The 22,987-nt window shown below is 44.3% G+C and overlaps 1 protein-coding gene across 1 annotated transcript; it reads left to right on the top strand.

Annotated features, from left to right (window-relative positions):
• Positions 1 to 8,343: 8,343 nt before the first annotated feature.
• KCNE4 (potassium voltage-gated channel subfamily E regulatory subunit 4) lies at positions 8,344 to 9,701 on the top strand. Its single transcript, XM_030954504.1, has 2 exons — positions 8,344 to 8,481; positions 8,896 to 9,701. The coding sequence occupies exon 2, from the start codon at positions 8,922 to 8,924 to the stop codon at positions 9,411 to 9,413; it is 492 nt and encodes a 163-aa protein (XP_030810364.1). The 5' UTR covers positions 8,344 to 8,481; positions 8,896 to 8,921; the 3' UTR covers positions 9,414 to 9,701.
• The last annotated feature ends 13,286 nt before the right edge of the window (positions 9,702 to 22,987 follow it).

Raw genomic sequence — 22,987 nt, 5'->3', positions numbered from 1 at the left:
TTTGGTATAGTTTTTAAATAATCCATTTGGGAATTTAGTTTGGATTCCTTTGATCAGCCTTGTTGCCCTGTGGTTGTGTGCTCTCCCCTGTTTCTGTTCCCCACAGGGCACAGGGGCAGTTTGCCATGGCTGGTGTGGGCACAGACCCAGCAGAACATGGAATGTGGCAGTGGCTCCCAGGGGTGCACACTGTGCTCAGTTTGGTGCCAGTGCAGCCCCCTGGGTGTGCCTGATCTGCAGTGGTGAGGGAGATCTCAGGGCTCCTCCTTGGGCCTTCCCAGCTCTCCTGGAGCTCCTTCCAAATGTCTTTCGTGCAGGAGGTGTGGGAGGGTTCAGGGGCTGTTACATTACCCATGGTCCTGGTAGTGGAGGATTAGGTTATTCAGACTCCATCAGCTGTCCACACAAGGCTGGATTAGGAGTGCTTGTGTTGACTGAATGAATTAAAGTTTTCCTAAGAGTTAAACAGAAAGAAATGCTGTCCTGTTAGAGCTGGCATGATCCTGCATTGCTCACAGCCCATTCTCTACATTCTGCATTCAGAGACCCCTTCCCTGCACACTCACAGCTGTGGCTATCAGGACTAATACCAAAACACTGAAACACAGGAACAAATCTCAGGTTCAGAAATCACAGCTTAGTGCTTTCCCTCCCCTGCCTGGCAGAGCCCCTCCCTCTGGAGAGGATGCACGAGCTGTTGCTGCCTCTTTTGTACACCTTCTGTTCTCTCTTCTGTACACCTGGGCTCATCCTATTGCTGCTCTTTACACCCCAGATTGCTATTTGGCTCCTTTTGTTGTGTTTCCAGAGCAGACTTTTGGAACAAGAATACAAATAGCTGTTCTGAGTATTTTAAAAAGTGAATGCTCTAAAAAGTGAATACAGTCAACAGATGCCAAGATGTAATAGATCAAGCTGAAGTGCTATCTTAGTTGCTTCAGCTAGAAAGGGGCTGCTGTTGAGAACAGCAGTGATGTAATCTAAGCTGTATTTGAAATCCCATGAAGATTCAGGTCAACAGGGTTGAGAGCTGACATTAATGGATGTTTGTTGTAACAGCTACAGTTAAATGGGGAGGTTTCACAACCAAAACTCAGAGGGAGTGCTACAAACACACATGGTGAGGAGTGCCTGGTGTTGTAGAAGAGTGAATATCAGAGGGAGAGGGCTCAACATCTGGTGCTCATGTGAAAATGAAAACCTCACAAGCACCGAAGGTCACAGTGACCTGGGATGTTTTCCTGACATGGCTGTGAAACAAAGAAGGGCTGCTTCTTTCTTTGTGAACTCATTTTGTGGAATTGGAAGAAATAACAATAAAAAAAAAGTGGGTTGTTCCTCTATAAGGTCTCGCAAGTGCTTTGACTTTGGCGGGGCTGGATTTGTGCTACTGTGATAGCACTCTCTGCTCCTTTCATCTCTGCCCTGCACCAGTTTCTGGGAGAGGAGAGTGAATCTCCCCCTGCATGTGTTTTCTGTCCTTGGGAGGGTGGAAGATCACTGTGACACTCAGGTTGTAGTCTTTACTTTATGGTGTGAGTTCCTAAAAGGGTAGAATTGTTTTTGTAGTAAATGCCGTGATGATCTCCCTCTCTGTTTCCAACCTCTTTTGAACTCTGTGTTTTCAAGAGCAGTGTTAGAACTTGATATGAAGCACCCCTTAGTACTGGCAGGTATTTTAATCTTTGGGCAGAAAAATAGACACAGACCATGCTGGAAGCCAAATTCTGCTGGATTCAGGGGGAGCTCTGGGCATGTCTGAGGCAGAGCTTGCATTGTTAAATGTTGACGTCTTTACCATTCCTTGATGTATGAAAATTAAACCCACAATGCTGTGGTTTAGTGGGACTAAGCAAGAGCTGTCTCCTTGAATTCAGAGTCTGTGGTTTCCCTCATGATCAAATTTTTGTCTGTTTTTCTTCTCAAATTCTCTGAAGTGTGATCAACTTTGAGAACAGTCACACCTCTGAACCTGGGCAGGTGAAGCCACTGCATGTGTGAACCTTGCCCTGTTCATTTCATGGGAGAGGAAGGATCCTGCTCTCCTTGGCTTCCAAATATTATTTTTCTAAAAAGCTCAAAGCAGAATGACCATGCCATGCTGGGCTTCTCCATAGAACTGAAGAAGAGGAAGGATTATCTGCGGTGAGGCATGAGCTTGTCCGAGTGGTGGCAGGTGATGTGTGGCTGCTCCTACTCACAAACCAACAGAGTCCCAGCTGCTGGGAACCCACTCTAACAATTTTTTTCCTGGCATGCTTTCCTATTTGACCTCTGGTTGTGTTTAACTGGACAGCTGGATGTTTATCAGTGCCTCCCTAAGCTTTCTACCTTATGCTGGGCAAGCAACTCTTAACTTTTCCAATTATCTTTAATTTATGATCTGTAGTCAGGTGAGGGTTCAAGTTGAGCACTTGAATATTTTCAGCGGTTTTGTCCCCTTTATATCTTATGCTTAGCAATTACTGGCATTGCTGAGTTTCTCTTGTAGTAGAAAGTCTTAAAATTAACAAAAAAAACCAAAAAAGAAACCAAACCAAAACAAAAACAAAAACAAAAACAAAAAACCAAAACAAAAAAACTCCAAATCCTCATGCTGCATGCAGAGGAATTTTTCAAAAGCCCTGTAAATACTGATACCTACCTCCTTATCTAAAATTTTTCATTGAAAAGTTTCACTAATGTAAATCAAAGTGCTGATTCTGAGCAGATTAGGGCTAGAAGCTGTTCAGGGGGAATGAATGGACCTCAATAAGGACCTTTCCATAGCTGGGAGAGCAAGAACTCTCTCTTTGCTGAAGAGAAAGAATTGTGTGCTTGGGTTTGCCAATGAATTTCTCCTGAGCACGGCTAATCACATTTAAAGGCTCTTGAATTTTTTTTTTTTTTTTTTGGTGGCATCCAGAATTTAGTATTTTGCTTGCTGGTTTGGATCCAAATAGAAGCAAATAATGTTGAACAGAGTTGAGCCTACTTGAGCCTACTTCACAGTTGAGTTGAATCTACTATTTGATTCCAAATCAAAGTACGCTTTGAGTTAATTTCATTTTTAAAGGTAGTGCATCCAACAGATAATTATAGTTGGTAGAAGAAAAAGCAAAGGAAAAAGAAAAAAAGTATTTTCAAATCAAGCATCACTACATGCACTGTGCCACATCAAAAGAAAAGGGTTGGATAATGTGAAGTATGGGTTTCATTTTATGGAAATCTATGTTGATAAAATAACTTTGTAACCTGTCTTAGATACAGGAAATAGAATTGAAGCTGTGATGACTTTGAACTCAGATTCTTATATTAGCCACAGAGAAGTTTGTCATTTTTTAATGTAATTTCTGGTTATTGCTATCATGAGAGTTACCTGTTTGCACTCTTTCCAGTCACTCCTAGCTTTCTGAAATTCAGCTTAGAGGTTGAAAAGGAATGCTTCTCCAAACTCCAAGACTCTCACAAAACATGCCTTACAGTAAATGCTAAATTTAGTCTGAACTGTTATTGCAGATATCATTGAGGTTTTCTGTTGCTTGTCATCTCTCAGAATCTGAAACCAATTTGCCTTTACAGGTCTTTGTTGTGTGCTTGTAGAGCAATTGCACACTCCAGACGTGGCTTCTGGGCAATCTCTTGCCACTGCTAGAGCTGACACTGTGAGTGCAGATGGTCACCTTGGCTGTGAGATGCTGCTAAACCCTGTGTTTGCTTCTATTAATTAAATTTTTTTTGTTGCCCTGTGTGTAGAGAAGGCATGAGAAATTTGAGATTTCATGAATATGGATCTGCTATGAAGGTTAAACAAAATTCAAATTAAAGCAAACTAAACTCTGAAGTTGGAGAGAAGGCTGATGCATGATTCTTCTGGAGTTATATTTGCATGTTTGCCCTAGTGAAGGGTGTAAGGTAACAAGGCAGAGCTGTAGCATTTTACTGAGTTTTTTATAGTTAATAACAGATCAGACCATTACTCCCACTTGGCATCCAGATGGCAACACAGTATATTATGGATGACACTGAGGAAATTGCCATCTTCCTCTAGAAATTGCTCATGTCAAGTTTATGAAGAATGTCATCTATTTCTGCAGTATGAAAAATAAGGGAGAGTGATGGAAAATGGCACTGAACCTGGAGCCATGTGCCAGTGGCTCAAATGCCAGCCCAGCCCTTGTGCCTGTGGACACAGTGGTTATTGCCTTTTTGGGTGGTGTTACCCTGCTGTGCCTCCCAGCACAAGAAATTTGTAGGTATTATTAGATTAATTTCACTTAAGTGGCTGAACTGATGAGGCATAGAAGCACTAAGTGCACGTAGTATAGGTCATAAATTTCATCCTGTTATTACACCTAACAATGAGGAGGCATGGGGCTTGTGCCACTTCTGCCCCTCATTGCCTGCTCTGGGGGTGAGTGAATTGCTGCTTTTGAGCTAGCTTTTATTCCAATACACTCACAGGATTCAGAGTTGTACAGAACTCAAAAGGAGCAGGTGCTGATGTTTGTTTTAGGAGAGGCAGTGCCAGTAACTTTAGGGGGCTTTGGCTCAGGTGCTCAGTGAGGTTCTGCTTTGCAGCAGGACTCAAAGTCAGTGTGAACATCTCAGCGTGGCTTGTCCTTAAACGCAAGACCAGATCAGGACCAGAAACATCTATTTTATCATGTCTTCCTTTGTGGTGTCAAAAGCAGCTCCAACTTTACTTTAATTGAAGTAATATGTGTGAGTGAAACATATTGATCATCTGTTCGATCATCATTGGTTGGTTGTCCTTTGCCAAATGTAGTGTCTGGAAGGTGCAAATCAAAAATAATACTTGCATGGCAAAGCCCTCTCTTCCTTTTCCCCCTAGCAGTAAATTATCCAGCATTTACTTCCATTAAATGTGCGTGTGCAGGAATTAAAAAACCCAAGTCCTCTGTGCTTCCTGTTTCTCTTTTATTTTTTTTTTTCAGATGATAACTCTAAAAAAGCACATACTTGGGTACTCTTTAGTACTCTTGGGTACTGTCAGCAAACACTCATCAAACAGGCTCAGCTTCCCACAGGAGCTGGCCCTTTAACAGTTCTTTGGTGTCTTTAGTCCTATTAACTCACTGACTGGGGCAAGAAAGATAAATGCAGCATCAGAGCACGGACTATGCCCATAATGAAGGGTTAGGCGTATATTTTCCATGGCAGCCTGCAGAGTCATCTGTGTCTCTAAGGAGGTTTCATGTTGTCTTCATAATAGATTCTGTCTTTGTTCAGTTTTCTGACTGTCCTCACATTTTTATTTGGAGAAAGGGCTCACATTATATGATCCCTTAAGCCATGTTGTGAATTCCTGCCCCGTGGGATGCCTCGAGCCTCAACGTTTGCGTCCTTTGGTGACGGAGGTTGCTGCCACAAAAGGCTCTCTAGGAGACAGGGACCTTGAGAAAAAAAATCTGGCATCAACAACTATGTTGTGACCTTTTCATTGTTGGAGTGCCTGGCTGTTGCTCTGCTTTAGTGGCCTGAATGTTTTCCAAAGGGGGAATATGGAAGGTGGCAGCACAAGGATTATTCTTAAATGTTGTACCTTGTTTGGGATGGGTGCAAAGAAGGTGAAGAGGAACGTGTGAGAGGCAATTGCTGAAAGCATAAGAGATGTGTAGGTGAAATTTCAGGGAAAATTCTCTGAAGTTTGGGGAAAAGAATTGATCTGAAAGTAAGAAAGAAAGAAGCATCAAAAGAGAAGTAGCTAGTAAGCTTAACTTTAAAATAAGTTATTTCAAATTAGGAAAATTTTTGCTGTGATCAATGGCTTTTACAATATAATTTGCAGCAAATATAATTTTGAAACACAAAAATAAAACTCCAATTTTTAATTTTGTAGGTGCTTATGTTTGGACAAAAACATAGTTTCTACAGAGTACAGCTTGAGAAAGCTGACTGATGGCATCAGTAAGCAAGTGGCATATGTTTTTCAGGTGGTTATTCCCCAGTGTCTGGCTATCCCTCCTCTTCATGTCTATAGAAGGCTCAGGAATTCCTTACAGGCCTTTTTAAAATTAAACTGTTTTTAAGAACCATGGGCTAACAGATGGAGAAGAGCTGTCATCAGCTAGCCAAAGTAAACATAGTTGCAAAGAGTTTTCGTCAATAACTCTGCAGAATTATGCAACCCAGTCATCTTTCAGTCAAACTTTTGGGGAATTGCATAAATCTATGGATGTACCTGAGCAGTCTTCCTGTGTTCCATTTGGGTGCTCCAGTTCTTCTTGGTAATTTTGTACAGAGTTTCACCTACAGAAGAACACAAGGGTTTGGAGCAAACAAAGGAGTCTGCTTGCACATGCAGGTGCCTAGAGAAGAGCTGGTCTGCCCCTGCTCTGCTGGGAGCCCAGGGGTGTCCGTGCCTCTGGGTGTGCCTTCGTGTCCAGGTGAACAGTGACCCTGATGACAGGCTTTAGTTGGTCTTGTTCCCAGGATCAAGCAACTTCCAAGAGGGTTTCATGGGCAGAGAGAAAGGATTTCTCCTTGTACTGAACCAATTTTCATTGACCCAACAGTGCAAGGCGCTTCCTCACAAGTCTGTGAAGGTCCTGCATGAGAAGGTGTTGCTAAAATCTGACACGTTGTCTTTAATTTTTCAACTCCCAAATTTCCAGAGCTGAATGAGGAGGGCAGATATCACATGGAGCTGAGAAAGTTGTGAAGTAAATATTCCCTAGAGTTAGCTAGAAAACCCAGAGACTTGCTCTGGGTTCTGCTTTAGCCTACAGTTGATGTGCTCTTGTTGCCTGCTCGGTAATTTGTCGGGAACAGGGAAGAAGAATTCAGACTTGGCAAGCTGGTGCTGCAGACAGATTTTGTCAGATGAAATCCCAGCAGACGTTAGCCCAACATCAACAGCTCCTGAGCTATCACATGGGAATGCACAGGGAGATAAAACCAACATCCTAAAGGGAGGATCCTCTATTTTAAGGTGCAGAGAGGGCAATCTGGCTAATGTAATTTTTTCCTTTCTTTCTGTAGTCGTTCAGAGAAATGATGGAAAATGCTGGTTCCAAACACAGATGCAATCCTGTCTTTTCTCGAATGCTCAGCTACATCTAAAGTTGCTTAACTTCTCTCTCTTGCCTTTTCTTACATGTGAAGAGAAGTTAATCCTCTCTGCCTTTACCTCAGAGGGATTGTAAGGGCAGAGTTTGGAAAAGAATTTGCTGTCTATGCAAAGAATCCACAAGTGACTGCAGGGAAAAAAACCCCAGACCTACCGTTGGGAAACTCCAGCACCAGTCCACTGCTTTCTGGAAGTGGAGTGTTCTGTTACATAAACATCCTTGAAGCTTTGCAGAAGGGGTGACATTCACATGTGGGCCCTGACTAATTGGGCTTTGTGTGTGAAGAACGGGGATGGAGAGGATAAGGAAATGAAATCCCTAAGGTGCAAGCTGGGCCTCCTTCTTCCCATGGCCTGGGCTGTTGCTTACGTGTTGGAAGGGGGTCTCAGAGCCTCCTGTGCCACTGAGCTGATGACTGGGAACTCTGTGGGCCCTGCAACCCAGGCTGCACCCAAACTCCCCAGTGGGCTGCGAGGTGTCCTGCTCTGCCCAGCAGCCTGCAGCAGAGCTTCCCTCTGCCCAGCAACTGCTAAGGTCCCTTTGTGCTTAAATCATCACTAACTCAGTGGCCCTGGCCTCTATTTAGGCATAATATCCTGCTCACAGCATTAACTCTTAGCTGTTTCTAGGGAGGCAAAATGCAGCTGCAAACTTCAGGAGCCCCAAGTTGCTCCCTGGAGGAGTCTGCACCCTTCCACTGATGATGTGGAGAACCTAGATCCCACAGCTGCCCAAAGTTAGGCAGCAGCAGCACCCATCCACCCAAAACTCACTCCAGACTCAGGGCTCAGCTCTCCCCAGCCCCTCACCTTGTGGCAAAGTGGAGCTGCAGTGTGAGTTGAAAGTCACCACTTTGCTCTGCACACATTCTCCAAAGCTTTGTCACTAGTCCTGACCAAACAAAATAACTTGTTTCCTTCTCTGTCTCTTTAGAGAAGACCCTGTATAGCAGATATGTAAATAACTTGGTAGTGTCTGGTATAAAATTCACATGTATATTTTTCTGTATGTTATGACAAACACAGAATAACAATCTGCAGGTTTTCCATTCTGTGTAGCATCTCTCAGGGTAAGAGGTCACGTTTAGCAACTGGGATGTTAAAGGAACAGATTCACAGGCTGAAAGAGCCAGTGTGGAACTGGTTAGGAAAGAGTAAAATCTGAATTCCCAACTCTTTTTCTTTTCACAGCTGTTAAGAGTTCAGTGGGTTGAACTGCAATCCTTCAAGTTCATCTGTTGACTCCAACACAAAACTATTATAAACTGTGCCTCTAAAACACGTGATGAAACATTTCTTGAGAGCTATTTATTCCAACTGCAGCAGAGGAAAGTTTTCAGAACACCCGGCATTTGCTAGAGGAAAGGTCTCTTGAGCTTTGCAAAAGGAGGAATTATTTGCATACTGGCGTAAGTTGCTTTTTGATTATTTTTTTTCCTGCATCACTGAACAAAATAATACTTCTAACTTTCCCCCACCATGGAAACATGATCAAGTAGCACAAAACTATGTTTAAGTGCCTAGCAGAGAATTTCTATATAGTTTTCTTTTTTAATCATATGGATTGGGGTTTTATAATTCAGCATTGAATTTGGTATTATGTGTTTTCTTTCCTTTAATGTTTTCTGTATCTGAATAAGAGTTTGTTCACTCACAGTACTAATGCAGAGGTATAACAGACTGAGAGCTTGAATCAGGTGGGGGGTTTGCAAGCTTACAATTACAAAGAATAAGGAAGAGTTTGGGGTAACCTGTTCCAGATGTTTCTTTTACACCTTTGCTCTGAAGTTTGATCTTAAATATCCATTTACATTCTCCTCTAGGCTTTAGCTCTGGTAAAACTCTTTCCATGCTGAAGATGGACCATGCAAATGTGACCCAAGCTATGCTTGATGCTGAATCCCCCAGCACAGAGAAGAACAACAGCAATGAGTATTTTTACATTCTGATTGTCATGTCCTTCTATGGGATCTTCCTGATAGGAATAATGCTTGGCTACATGAAATCCAAAAGAAAAGAGAAGTCATCCCATTTGCTTCTGCTCTACAAAGATGAGGAGAGGGAGTGGGGGGAAGCTGTGAAGCCTCTACCGACGGTGGCAGGGCTGAGGTCCGTGCAGATCCCCATGATGCTGAACATGCTGCAGGAGAGCATGGTGCCCTCCCTGTCCTGTGCCATCTGCTCCATGGAAGGCAGCAGCGTGAGCTCTGAGTCCTCCTCCCCAGATGTGCACTTCACCATCCAGGAGGAAGTGCTGGATTCTGAGCTGGGGGAAGTGTCAGAAACGCCCCTCAATGAGAGCAGCGAGGGCTCTGTGGAAAACCTCCAGAAGAACTCCTAGCACTTGCAGGGCTCCCCTGATCAGCTGCCAAAGCGTGAGTGGAGCTCCCACTAAGAACTCGTGGCTCTGCTTTTCTGCTCTCCAATGAACTCTGAACAGGTATCTGTGCTCCTGGGCCCAAGGTGTTCCTGAGAGCTGGCAGGACAAGGAAGCAGTGGGACCTGACTTCAAAGTGTGACTTGCACATAATTGGGTTGCTTAATTTTAATTTTTCCATTATTATTTCTTACTATGAAAGCTAAGAACATGGTGAATATATATGTATTTTCTAATGAGGTAATTATTACTGGCATGTCTCTGCATATTTCAGAATTCTGTAAATATCTGGGAAATGTTTGGGGAAGTTACCCTCATGCAATTGCCTGGTTCTTAAAGATGATGGGTAATGCTCATTCACACAAAGCTGTGATGGACTAGAAATACTCTTACTGTGTTTTTCTTATGACAAACCACAGCCAGCAGCACATTTGCTCAATGAGGCCTCAAAAGCTGAAAATTTGTTTATGCTGCACTTGAAGGGAGATTGCAGCATGGCTGGAGACTGGCTTTAGGTACAGAAAAACTGAAAGACAAGGCAGAAAAAAGGAGGCACTGAGTTCCTATGCAGTTTGTAGAGCCTGGCTCCAGACCCATGACACTTCTCTGTGTCTTTGCTGAAGTTATTCATGTACTGGCTGGGTCAGGTTCACCACCTTCTGCTGCAATCCAGCCTGTGACTCAGTTACTAACAGGAAAGGTGGTTTTGTTTTTTTGCCTTTGTATTTTTAAAGATGTGTACCTTTAGTCACTAAAGGCAAAGATTTGTAAGTTAAAGGAGAGGTTAAAAGATCTTTGTTACAAGCTGTAAGACGCAGAAAGCCTCCAACAGATGCTGCTCTGCTGCGCCCCCTTCAAAAATAGGTGGAATTCTGAATGGAATTTAACCTGCAAGGGTGAATTCCTGGCCCCACTGAAATCAGCAGCTGAGTCAGGGACCAGCACAAGATTTTATGCTTCTCTGTTGGAGTTAAATTCTCTGTTTGAGGTCAGTAAAATTGTACCCATTTACATCATTAAAGGATCTAGACTTTCTGCTCTGTTTAAGCCAGTGTAGGTAAGCATTGTGTTACATCTTTTTTTTAATCAGCTCGCATGTGACACATGCATTTCTATAAAATTGTTAGTAACTAGTTTTTAAAACCACCACAGACTTCCCCCTCCCCCCATTTAATGGTACTGTGACATTTTTCAAATGCTCATGAAATTTGTTGCTAAATTATTGCACTTTTACAAGAAGTAAAAATTAATACAAAGAGGAAAATTAATATTTCAGTGATACCTTATATTTTATAATAACTTATTACAGTGTTTTGATTAGTTTCGAAGCATGAGGGCTGAAGAGCCTGAGTCTAAAGCATTGCACAGCAAAATATTTGCAAAATGTCTCCACGTATTTCCTGCACTAAAATAGTTCTGTGATTTATCCACTGGCACCAGAGCTTGGAAGACAGCTCGGAAAACATGAATGCAGAAGGGCAGAGATGAACTGCAGCCAGAGTGTGCAGTGCTGCTGGCGCTGGGGAGGGCTCAGAGGGTTAATGCATGCAGGATCAGGGATCTCTGTCTGTCTGTCTGTCTGTCTGTCTGAGCACAGCAGAACAAAGGCTCCATTGTGCTCCAAAGGGCTGACTGGGGCAGACTGAAGGCAGTGGGAGTTTTTCCATCAGCTTCACTGAACTTTGGATCAGACCATATAAAGCTTTTTGGTAGATTCACTCTAAAAGGGGCTGTTTTAAGTTCGAAAGGAGCCAAATTAAGTTTGGCACTTTGCCTGGAATCACTTGAATCCTGAAACTTTCCAAATGAGACTGACATGTACAAGTTGTCACATTTTCCATTGCTTTCTCCTTCGTCCTTTACTTTTGGTATAAATGTATTTGTATCTGTAAAAAACTGATGTATATAATTCCTAACATCGAGTTGTATATAATGGTCTCATGTATTTAAAGTTTATTGTTTCTACTGGCACTAATTTTATTTAAATAAAGAAACACATTTCCTGGAAAAGTCTCCATGTTTTTTCACTACGTCAAACAGATTTCCAGTAACGAGACTGGGCACAATTCCTGCAGGATCCTTTTCTTAGCCTCTTTTTGAAATGATTCCTTGAGCTTTACTGTCCTGCAGCATCATGGGCTGGCTGCAGGGCTGGGCCAGGTGCTCCCAATGCACCTTTGGTCCCTGTGGGCTGTTGGGCAGCACGCTCAGGGTGTGAGCGTGTGCCAGCAGGGCCACAGGGATCCCCTTCTGCAAAGACCTGGGGTGCTGGGGAGGCAATGGGGAGGCTGCAAAACTGCTATGGAAACTTGTGCTGCTTATTCAGCCCCTGGAGATGTCTGCATTTGGAGTTTCAGAGTTAGATTTGCAGTGTAGCAAATTGAGTGGGCTAGGGTTGTGGTTATGGACAAGTATCTGACCCAGATCTCTGATCCCACTGGATTTCCACTGGCTTTGCCACAAGCTTTGGCCCTGGGTCTCACTGCTGCTCTGTCATTCCCAGTATTACACAGAGAGGAGGTTTTCACAATCTGCCTCCCTAAGAAGGGGATAAATGTTTAGAGGCAACTTTGAACTTCCCTAAATCTGTTGAGTTCCAAGTACACATTCACCAGCACTGGTTAAGATCTGCATGCATGGGGTAATTTGAGGTTGTTCCAAAAATCAGATTGCTAAGAAGTTACATCTGCTTGCTTTCCCACAAAACAAGCTCCCTATTAAATAATTCTGGGGCCTGGTTCCGAGCTCCTGTGGACTTGAAGCTGCCCACAGCAAGTCTGTGTTTGGCTGCAGCCCTGCCCTGGGACACACTGGTGTCCTGGGTCAGTCCCAAACATCTCACGTCTACCCACTGGGCTTCCTTGGGCTTCAGGGTTTCCATTGCCACAACAATAAATCGAGGAACTTCTGACAGCGCTGGAGATAAGGAGGAAAAGCAGAACCAAATGTAAATTATAGCTCTGCTGCATGGATCAGAAAGGTAACTTGTTCCAGCAGTTTCTTGTATTTCAGTATTTGCCTTTGTCCTAAGGGGGTTGTCTTTGTCCAAATCAGTGTTTTGATGACACCGGGGGAGGAAAAAAAAAATTTATTTGGCTATAAAAGTTGCCTGTGCAAGTGAATGCAATGATGCCTTGAAGACAGCCCAGTGACCCTAGGCTGCCAGGTAGCTATTGTTCTGAAGTAAAAGATGTGTTGTTAATTTTCAAAAGCTACAGACAGAAGGGAAAAAAATTGCTCCCATTAATCTTGTTTCAAAATCCTTTTGACTACTAAGGAGTAAAAGGTAATAATATTGTTTTTTCCAAAATGAATGACATTTCCAGTGTGCTTCAGTAACTGAGTTAAGTTAGATTCAGAGCTAATAGGTCTTGGCTTGAAGGCCATGATAATTGACGGTAATTTGACTGAATGGAGGTGATTTTTTTAACTAATGCATTCTTCTTTAAAAGAACACAGCAATTGGGCTCCCGTTTCTTGGCAGTGCTATACATTTGCTGCAGTAGTTAACACATATCCCCTTGGAGAGGAAAGGAGAAGATGGCCACATGTGGCTGTGTCCATGGGCTGGCTCCAGGACCTACAGTGAACAGAGATGCTCAGAGGTGCTCAAGGTGGGTGCAGCACAGAATAGTTGGATGTGCCAGGTGCAATTGTGGCAAGGCTGTACCATGCTCTCCTGTGTTTGTTGACTTACCATGGCCAAGTTATAATCTTTTTAGAACTTGTCCTACTGGGGAGATGATTTCCTCCTGAGTTAACAGTTGGATCTAAGAGGCAAGAAAGTTGGTAAAATTGTTTATGCTATTGGTTTTCATGCACTGATTATATTTGCCTCTGTGTATTTTGTTGATTTACTTCTGCATTTTTTCCATTTTCACACATCTCTGCAGGTCCTGCTGTGTACAGCCAAAAATAGCTGCACCTTCTTGGTGCATTGACACTTCTGTAACCAGCTCAACCAGGCAAGAAAATGGAAAATAATCAAAAAATCAATGAGCACCACTTTTTCAAGGTTTAATTTGGTTTGGTTTGGGTAGAGTTCTAGTTTGTGTTAGGCCAGGTTAGACCGAGGCTTTTGCCACACAAATAAATGATTAAAAAAGGATAATAAAGACAATTGGATGATGCATTACAGACTGCTCCCAGCTCTATCCCTCAGTAATCTCTTCGACTGGCCCATGCTTCTCTTGATTATCATATGAACCTACTTACATTGCTGTCTGTGAAAATATGAGGTGTTTCTGACAGATATGAAAGGCTTGTGAATTTCAGATTAAAGATATGGTATAAATACAAAACCCATGCCCACTTAGGAACAACAAATGTCTTTTGCCCTCCTTAACACTACTAGATTCAGCAGTAGCCACTGGCAATAAATGCCAATTTCTAATATTTCAGCTCATCCCTCCTCAGGAGCTGTGGAACAGGGTTTTGTGCTTTGTTGAGAGCTGGAGAGCAGGGCATAGTTCTGGGATATGGGAGACTAAATTCAGTTCCCCCTTCAGCTCGAGGTTCACTGTGGTGCTCTGGAAAATTTCTTGCCTTGGCTAAGACTCCCTTTTATAAACTTCAAAGGAGAGCACACCTTCCCTGCCTAAGGCTGATGTGAAGATAACTACACTGAGAATTTCAGAGTGCTGAGCTCTGATGGTAAGTGAGAAAAGGCAGAGGAGTTGTTTGTCCTTAGAGGAGGAACCAATTAAAGAATTTCCTCTGGTGTGAGCTCCAGCTGTTTAGATGGAACTATTGTGTGATGCCTCCAGGCCCTGCAGCTTACCTATGAGTGCTGGCCCTGGAGCAGCCTGCTGTGAGGCTGGTCCCCAGCCTAGCCCTCCCTGGGACAGCTGTGTCTCATCCCAGCAGTGCAAACATCAGCTAAACACTGCAAGTGAGAGGATGTGAGACAGAAAAGTGGTTTTTAATTCTACCCTGGCCAATGCACAAAAGCCCACGCTTTCCTTCTCCTCAGGAGGAAATATAAACTGTGTACCTCTAAAAATGTACATCCCCCTTCTCCTTCCTCAGGTCAGGATAAACTGATTGAACAAGGTTTCCTGTAAGAGAAGAGAGGGGAAGAGAAAAACCAGTGCTGGTTTTCCCATTTTTCAACAATAGGTATGGAGTGACACAGCAGCACACAGGCTGCCTTGAACACAGCACAGGAGAGCCCCTGTGGTGCCTCTTTCCAGGCCTTAACTGAAGAGCCATCCCATTGTTTTCCTTACAAACACCTGATGCTACAAAAGGACCCATTGCAGCAGCCACTGAGTGTCAGTGATTGCTCCCCAGCCTGCAAGCCCTGTGCTGCCCCTGCGCTGGCAAGCAGGGAACACTCCTGGAAGGAGCACAGAGCAGTGCTGGCTCTGCTGAAAGCCCAAGAAACACTGGGGCATTTTTCCAGGTCTGACTTTCCTCACTCATCACTACATTGTAGAAATTTGGGGCATTCAGTGCATATGGGTTAATTTCCATCAGCTGCACAGGATTTTGCACCAAAGGATGCTGTTTGCACCAAAGGATGCTGTTGGCTTTGGTTACAGGGGTAAGTGTTATCTAAAAAATGACACTGAGGCCAGTGGGGATGTGATGGTAGCACCTACCTATGTTTACTGAGAAACAGCTCCTTGTGCCTCCACTGGAGGAAACAGCAGCAAGAGCCCTGTCACATTCTATTTCTTGGGGTCTATCTGCTCAGTGTTAAGCATAATTAACTTCAGTCATATCTAATTAGCTGCTCTTTGGCCAGGAGGTGGATCTCAGATGGATGCTCACTGCAAAGATTTTTTTTCTCCTGTGTTCATCAAGAATTCAAGAGCAGATTAAAATAATCATGCAGCTCACTTCTGCAGAGAGGTGCAAATGCCTGCTGAAAGGGCTGACCTTCACCATGCTGCAGTGGCAAGTAAAGTGCTGCCTTAGAGGTGGCTGCTCAAGGCTTTTATGGCTTCAGGTGATCTGTAGGTATTTTACTCACTGTTTGTGTAGACATTTACACAGTGCATTATGCATTAGTTTCATTATAAAATTCATGAAGAGCATTCAGTAGATCCCAGGATTTCTTCTGTCAGTAAAAAGAATTTTTTCCACAACTTTTCTTCCATGACCTTTAATTTGTCATGTGAAGTGCTATCATCAGGAACAACAAGAACATTATATTCATGTGGAAAGACGAGTACAAAACATTCATATAAAAAGACAGAACTTGGGGACTACAAGTGTCCTGTATAGGAATATTTGTGAGATATGTGTGTACCAGGGAAATATCAGAAACCCAGGAGTTAAGGGTAATAGTACTAAACTTTTTGAGTCCTTTATTTATATATGATGTCTAGACAGACAATGATTTTCCTTCATTTTTCTGTTGAGACCTGTGTCAGTTTGAACTGGGAGAGTCCAATAATTGTACTTATATCTGTATGTGTGTTCTTGATGTGCCTATTCTTTTCTCCCTTTTCTACCATTTTTCTAAAGGACCATAGCCTGGGGAAATTATTTTTTCAGGCCTATCCTTGCCTTCTTTACTGCATGAAAGACATAGCTTAAGGCACTTAAGTCAGGTTGAACCTGATTTTTTTTCTATTCCTTGGCACTCTTTAATGCTGACTGCTACCATCTCTTTTGAGTAGTGCAGTACGTGCTTTCCTACCAGCTACACACTCTGACATATGGTTACCATCACTTTTATAGGGGCCTGGAAGCACAAGGGGTTGTGCTCATTGCTCCTGTTACCAAGTGGGGCACAGAGCTTGTAACTTCTGCTGTGGGTCACCAGTTCAAATGCAAACCCAGGACAGGACTGACCAACCTTGGTGTGGGGACTTGGTGGCTTTTGTGAGGCTGGTTCCCTGAGCACACTGAAGGAAGCAGTTTGAAGATGAAGAGCAGACATTTATGCTTGATTCTGCACAAGCAGCAGCAGGTCTGTAAACTGGGTGATGTGAGGTAGCTGCTGAAGTCCCTGGCTGGTGGGGAATGGCAGAGCCTTCTCCCCACGATCTCCAAGGCATTCCTAGCAGGGGCAGTGATGATCACTGACACTCCCCAGCTGGTATCTGCTCACTAAAGCACAGTCCCAGCTGGCACTGATCACAAAAGGCTCCTGGGCCATGAGGATGGGAGGCAGAGGGGTCAGCAGCCCCTTTCTTACACTGATAGAGATGTTGGAGGGTGGACCTTCTCACAGATGTTACATTCAGAGTGGCATCAGGGTGTGGTGAGGGGAGGGACAGGTTCCAGGCAGGGTTTGGGGAGATAACCCTACATGCCCCCCAGCCCCTGCAAGCCAGGAATTTGTCTTTCAGAAACAATGTCTCTCCCTTTCACGTTGTTTTTTTTTCCTTTTTGTTCCCTCTGGGCTCTGGAAACATGCATTTTATTGCTACACAGCAACTTCCCTGAACTCTATCTGGAAGATTAATGGTTTATTGAAGAACAGGCAGGATTTAGATTGTCATCAAGAGACCCATAAAAGTAAGCATGTAAAAAGTGTTATGGAAACAGAGCGTGGCCCCTTGGAGTTTTCAAGGCTGGAAGCTGGGCTGTGCACATGCCCTGCATCCAGCTCCCTCACCCCTTGCTGGGAGCACACGTGGAGGGGCAGTGGGAGTTCATTATTTGTGCTGGAAATGAATGAGTCCCTTGCAATGAAGTTTACTTTAAGTGCACCTTTTCACATGAGCTGGGGTTTTTCCAGGCCAACTTCTGCTTTGTTGGTGTGCATGTGCATCTTGTACGTCACTGGGAGCACATTAATGGCCATCAGGAACATTGCTTTTGGAATCCTCACAGATATCCCTAGTGATCCAATTTGAAGCACTGCCTGGAAAATGATTAACTCCTCTCTTTGGTCTGTAAGGGATTGCAGGATTCTGCTGGGCCACTTCGGGCCACAGCCAGCTCATTCCTGTAGACATCCTCATGCTCCTCCCCAGGGACCTGTGCTTTTAGGGAGTCCTGCACGTAAGCTATTGTTGCATCTGAAGGCCAAGCTGTTCCATTCAAGCACGGCTTTATAGAAGTGACTGTGCTACCAAGCCCTAGGGAAAGCCTGGGCTGCAAGTTACCAGCTGGGCGCAGTGAAAACAGCACCCTGCTCTAATGTCAGCTACAGCCCAGCCCTTTTACCCCTCATCTCCTGCACAGGATTCATCAGTGGGGATATATTCTGTGTGGAAATAATGGCCTCATAAGTATGCCAAGCATTGGGAGGCTAACAGTATATGGACAATTACTGCAACCCTGATTACTGGAAGTTGGCTGAAGTTGCCACTCTCCGTGCGCTGCCGTGGGATCTGCATGTTAAAGCCCAGACAGAGCCAAACAGGGAATGCTGGAGCTATAAAAACACAGCTGGCCCAGAGAATGGGTTCCTTTGGTGAAGGTTTAAAAAAGAAGCTTTGAAGATTGGTTAGGACAGCTCATCCTCACACATATCATCATTTGCTCCATTAGCTTTGATCCAGAACCTTCCCCCAGTACTTCAGTTTCCATGGGCTCCCCTGCCCTGCTCAGCACCATGGGTCACTTTCTGTATACCATAGTAGAAGTAGAATTAAAGTATTAAAATAAATCCTGTTTCTTTAACTTTCCATATTTCTTCTCAACCCAGTAAATGTGCAGGTTTGCTCTTGGCTCCTTGCAGCAGTGGGGTTCCCCTATAAATGGCCTCAAAAGAGCTCCAGTGGCCCTGGGTCCTCTAGGTTTCCAGGCATGTCAATTGGGTCTCCTCACCCTGAATCTGTTGGGTTTTTGGTCCAATTCACACCAGATTTCTCACCTTCAGTCACAGATGTCCCCAAGGGCAGGTTATGCTGCTTTTAACCTGCCATTCATAGATGTTTGTTTTGCATTTTTCTGCCCTGGACCAGCTGCACAGGAAACAGGCTGCCCTGACACAGGGCTCTGACCCTCATGGGGCAAGCTGGGGTGCCCCAACTACCCCCTCCACCTGCTGTGGGGGTTCAGTCTGTCAGGGATGAAGAAGAATCTTGCAGAGAAGGGGCAGATATGAGCTATGGCCATGAAATTGCCTTAACGCAGTGTTTCTGTGCAGCCCTCTGGCTGTTTAGTTCATATGCATGGAGCAGCTGGAAGTTATTGGAAAAATCTCTTAATTACACAGATTGACTCTCAGAAGAAGCTGTCAGGTGATAAAAGCCTTAAAATGAGGAAGATTCCTGCCTCCAGCAAGGGCAGCAGGCGGCATGCAGCCCCATGGAGCATCTCTGAGAGGTCTCTGTGGGGCACAGCCCAAGCCAGGGCCTTTACAGTCCCATAGCAGCCCCAAAAGGATCTCTGAAAGAGTTCTGTGAGAATTCCCTGCCCTGGCCCATCAGCACCAGGCTGACCAGAGGAATAACAAACCCTGTGAGCTCCTCCTTAATCACACCTCTCAGGTGCTGCTGCTCACAGCTTTATGCTCTTTCATCCCCCAAGGCCTGTGATTAGTCCCCAGCAGCCCTGTCAGGATGCACTTTATGGTTTAATTACACATCCCAGTGTCAGTAATGTCTCTGGCTGCTCAGCCTGTCAGGCCCCATTAGCTGAGAGCATCCACATCCCAGCACTGAGCAGCCTGGGGAGAATGTGCCAAGCTTACCCAATGGCTGCCTTGTCTTTGCTGCAGCTTTTATACAAACTGCTCTGACACCTCCTCAGCCTTTGCAGAGCTGCCTTGTGAAGGTACAAAATGATTGTGGAGAGATTCAGGGAACACCTGTTTCTTCTGGCTGTGTCCATGGAGAGGCCAGTGGGACATGGGCAGTCCTTGGTGGTGGTGGTGACCACAGCTGTGATCTCCATCACAGGATAATCAGAAAGCATTTCCTCCCCCCAGGCTAAGCTCTGCTCTGGCTGAGCCTTGTTGATATTTGTGAAACCTCTAATTAGCTGCCCTTTCATTTTGCTTTGTATCTGAGGTTGATACCGTGTCATCCTCTTTTCTCAGGAGTTTTAATATTTCCAGTGGCTTATGAAAAGGGCAATTCTGTCAGGCATTTTGTGACCTTTAACTTGGGAGAATGTCATTCTTCAGGATGGCTGTGGCCATTTTGTCTGCTGTGCTCCTCACAGTGATAACTTTATGGTGATGGTCACTCTAGAAAACCAGACTGCAGATTTTTAAGTGTGGACTAAGGAATCCCATAGGGAAGTCCTTTCTATCCAAGCTGTATACAAAGAAAATCTTGTTTGTTGTCTAATGCCTATAGTGAGGGACGTCAAATGAGCCAACTGGCCTTCAAGATCAGAAGGAAAAAAAAATCTGGTGAATAGTAAGTTTGTTGGGAAAATGGTATTTAGGTCATCCCAAAACTATTTATGAATTCAGGTCAAATTTTCTGTGTAGTTCCTCTTGGGATTTAATTTTTTTTTCTGGGACTGGATTAATTTTTCCTTTTTACTAAACTCAGGGGTTAATGCATTTGCCAAGAAACTGGGAATCCCTCATACAGCTTCAGTCCATGCTCGGGTAGAGCTGGATAATCCATTCCCACTGAATTGCCAGCACTTTTGGGTATGTTAGGAAGAAAGGGCAGTACACCCACAGTATGTACCACTGGACCTGTGTCCCTACAGTGTAAAATATGTATTCCCTGAGCCAGAGAGAAAGAAATTACAAATACTCCCTAGTATGATGGTTAGTGAATATGCAGAGGCAAGAGTATATTGAATTTCTGCTACATAATCTGATCTGACTATAACTGGTAAAAAATTGTACAAGAATAAAAAGATGCTGTGAGATTGGTTTATCCTGTAGCCTGGCAGCCATAGTGCTCCCATAAGAGATGTGGATTCTCTCAGGGCATAGGTAGAAGTCAGTCTGGATCCATTGCTTCTTGGATTTAATCAGGGAATTACATATCCTATCATTTCTTTTGCTGTTTAAGAAGCAAATGCTTTGTTGAAGCAACTGTGTTTCAAGTAAAAGTCAGGTTAATTTAGTTTTTGGTGAGGAAACATCAACTTAAATTTGTAAATAATCTTTTTGACTAAAAGCAGTTATTCACATGAATCTGTCAAAGTGGGGCCTCGTTTGCAGCTGCTAAATGAGGGGATACAAAACAAGCAACTCAGAGCTTGCAGGCTGGGAGAAGAGATGTGGTAAACAGAGAGCTGAGACAAAGTGATCTGGGATGTGGTTTGGGGTCATGAGTCAGGCAGGCAATGGATAATTAACTGTGTTAATATCTAAAAACAACCTGAAAGCAATAATTGGATCCCACTAACTGCTTCAGGGTGCTTGTTAAAGGGCTGCCAGCTACAACTGACTTTCCTAGTGCAAGCATAAGGGAAATAGGCAGCTCATGAGACAGAAAGGACCATCTGACCTCTCTTCTCCTCAGTCTGTCCTAAGCATAGAAGAAAAAGTGGAGCTAGGCTGACATTTATTTCTCTGAGAAGAAACCAGCCTGTCTTTAAATTGCTCTTTGGGTTTTTCCATCTGATTTTATAAATGACATGTTATTTTACTGCACCCTTAACTGGAAACAGACCTTAGATTTTGATGAGAATATATATGTCCTGTCTTTTTCTTAGCAGCTGATAGTACTGGGGAGGGTGCAGTGGGCAGAATGTCAGGGGTAAAATCCTACAAAAAACAAACCCATAAGCACAGGCTTTTGGATCAGTTCAGGATGACTCACAACATTCTCTGCTCATTTCCTTATACACCTGTTTCCAGTGGGAAAAATAAAATTCCTTTCAGAGTCAGGAAGGATGAAAATACTTAAAATAATAAATTCTTATATGTATACATATTATAAATTCTTAATATAATAAATTCTTATAGAGCATAACCTATAAGAAAGCTTGAATTTCAGCTGCGTCTCTGCAGTTGTTTCCAGTTAGCTGAATGGGCAGCTAACAGTGGTGCAGTAACATCTCAGTGTTGGTGCCTTTCCGCCCCAGCCACCCCGACCCATGCAGCCAACAGCTGAACACATGGCAGGGGTTGCAGAGGCTGAAGAGAACCTTCACAAGCGGATCTGAAGAGGGTTTGCATTCCTCTAGGCTCTGGCTGCACAATATCGTAGTGGGCAGAGGAGAGCAGCCCAGAGGGGGGTGTGAAGCAACCAGGACCATGGTGGGCCATGGAGCAGCTCTGTGCCTGACACCAGCAGCTCACTGACACACTCAGGTGGGCCAGAGCTCATCATTTGGTGTATGACTGTCTTTGAGGAAAGCACCAGGCAGTTTTGGCCTAGGTGGAAGTAGCAGGTACCTAATCATTTGCTGAGTGCCTGAATTCTGTGCAGGAATTGGTGTTTGGTGCTTGCTGCCTCAGATTTGTTGCAGGTTAATGCCCAGCCATTGAGCTCTAATTCCTGTGTATATTAAGGATGTGCTGATATTTGAAGGGAAATGTGTAATATTCTGGGTTTGCATGTGTAAATGAATGCACAGCTTTCCTTGGTTGCTGGTTGACAGAGAATGCAGGAGCCAGCACAATCAGCAGTTCCAGGATTTATCTCTAAGCAAATATCTACAAGAGAAAAGCAGCAGTGCAGCAGCTTGCACTGGATAGAATTCTCATCAATTCAGTGAGTAAGCACACAGGATTTGTCTTATGAGCTGCCAGACCATGCCCAGTCTCCAATCCCAAAGCTCACTAAATGCATTTACCTGCTACCAGTCTGAGGCAAGTATTCCTGTCTCAATAAAACTGCAAACCCTGCTGGACAAGTCATGTACAGCTGCATCACAAAGGCTGCACAGAATTTCTTTATTCTTTTTTAATTCAAGAGAAGCCTAGAATAACAAGATAGTCAAAGGGGAAATTTAATGAGATTGATCCAGCTGAAGAGTTTGACTGGGGCACATGGCTCAGAGACAATATCAAAAGGTGACACCCTTTAGTTTTTCTTCCTCTAGGGGCCACAGCTGCTTTTCTCCTCCCAGGACCCTGGGACCACCAGTCCTTGCACAGCTCTGGGCAGGCTGTGGGTGCTGGGCTCAGGTCCTGGGGCAGCCCAGGCCAGCTGGGGGCTCGTCCTTGCAGTGTGCTCTGGGGCTGCTGTGCCAAACCCAGGCTGCAAAGGAGATCCTGGGCCATGCAGGCAGGTGTGGGTGAGGCCAATCAGGGTAATTAAGCTTATTAGTGCCCTCAGGTGTGGTGATTGGGATGGGTCTGTGTGAGCCTCATCCCCAATTGGTTTCAGCTGTGAGCAGCAGGTGAGCAGCACTGACAGCAATGAGCCATGGAGTGCCCAGGGGCACTGACCAACCACCAAAGGGAACAGAGGGCACACAGGTGCAGTGCATCAACAGGAGGGGATAAAAGGCTGGGCTGAAGAACCACAAGGGCAGATGTGTGCAGCCTTCTGAAGTGCTCTGATGTTCCTCTGTACGGGCAGATGCCTGCAGCCTTCTGACGAGGTAAGGTGTTGCTCTGGATGGGTTGAAGATTCCTGGAATTGTATGGTGTCATTCTCTGTATGGTGGCCATCTCAACTGTGGTGTGCTGTGACACCCAGGACTTTGAGCTCCTTTTCTACAGTTCTCCTCTTTGCTCTCTGAAGTTGGGAAGCAGGAAGATG

This window comes from Camarhynchus parvulus, chromosome 9 (genome assembly GCF_901933205.1).
Source record: "Camarhynchus parvulus chromosome 9, STF_HiC, whole genome shotgun sequence".
NCBI classification, from domain to species: Eukaryota; Metazoa; Chordata; class Aves; order Passeriformes; family Thraupidae; genus Camarhynchus; species Camarhynchus parvulus.
The sequence above is the reverse complement of the archived record's forward strand: the minus strand, read 5'-3'. Positions and strand labels throughout refer to the sequence as shown.

Excerpts from the sequence above, each read along its gene's own strand:
- KCNE4 (XM_030954504.1), top strand. The coding sequence starts at position 8,922 with ATGCTGAAGATGGACCATGCAAATGTGACCCAAGCTATGCTTGATGCT.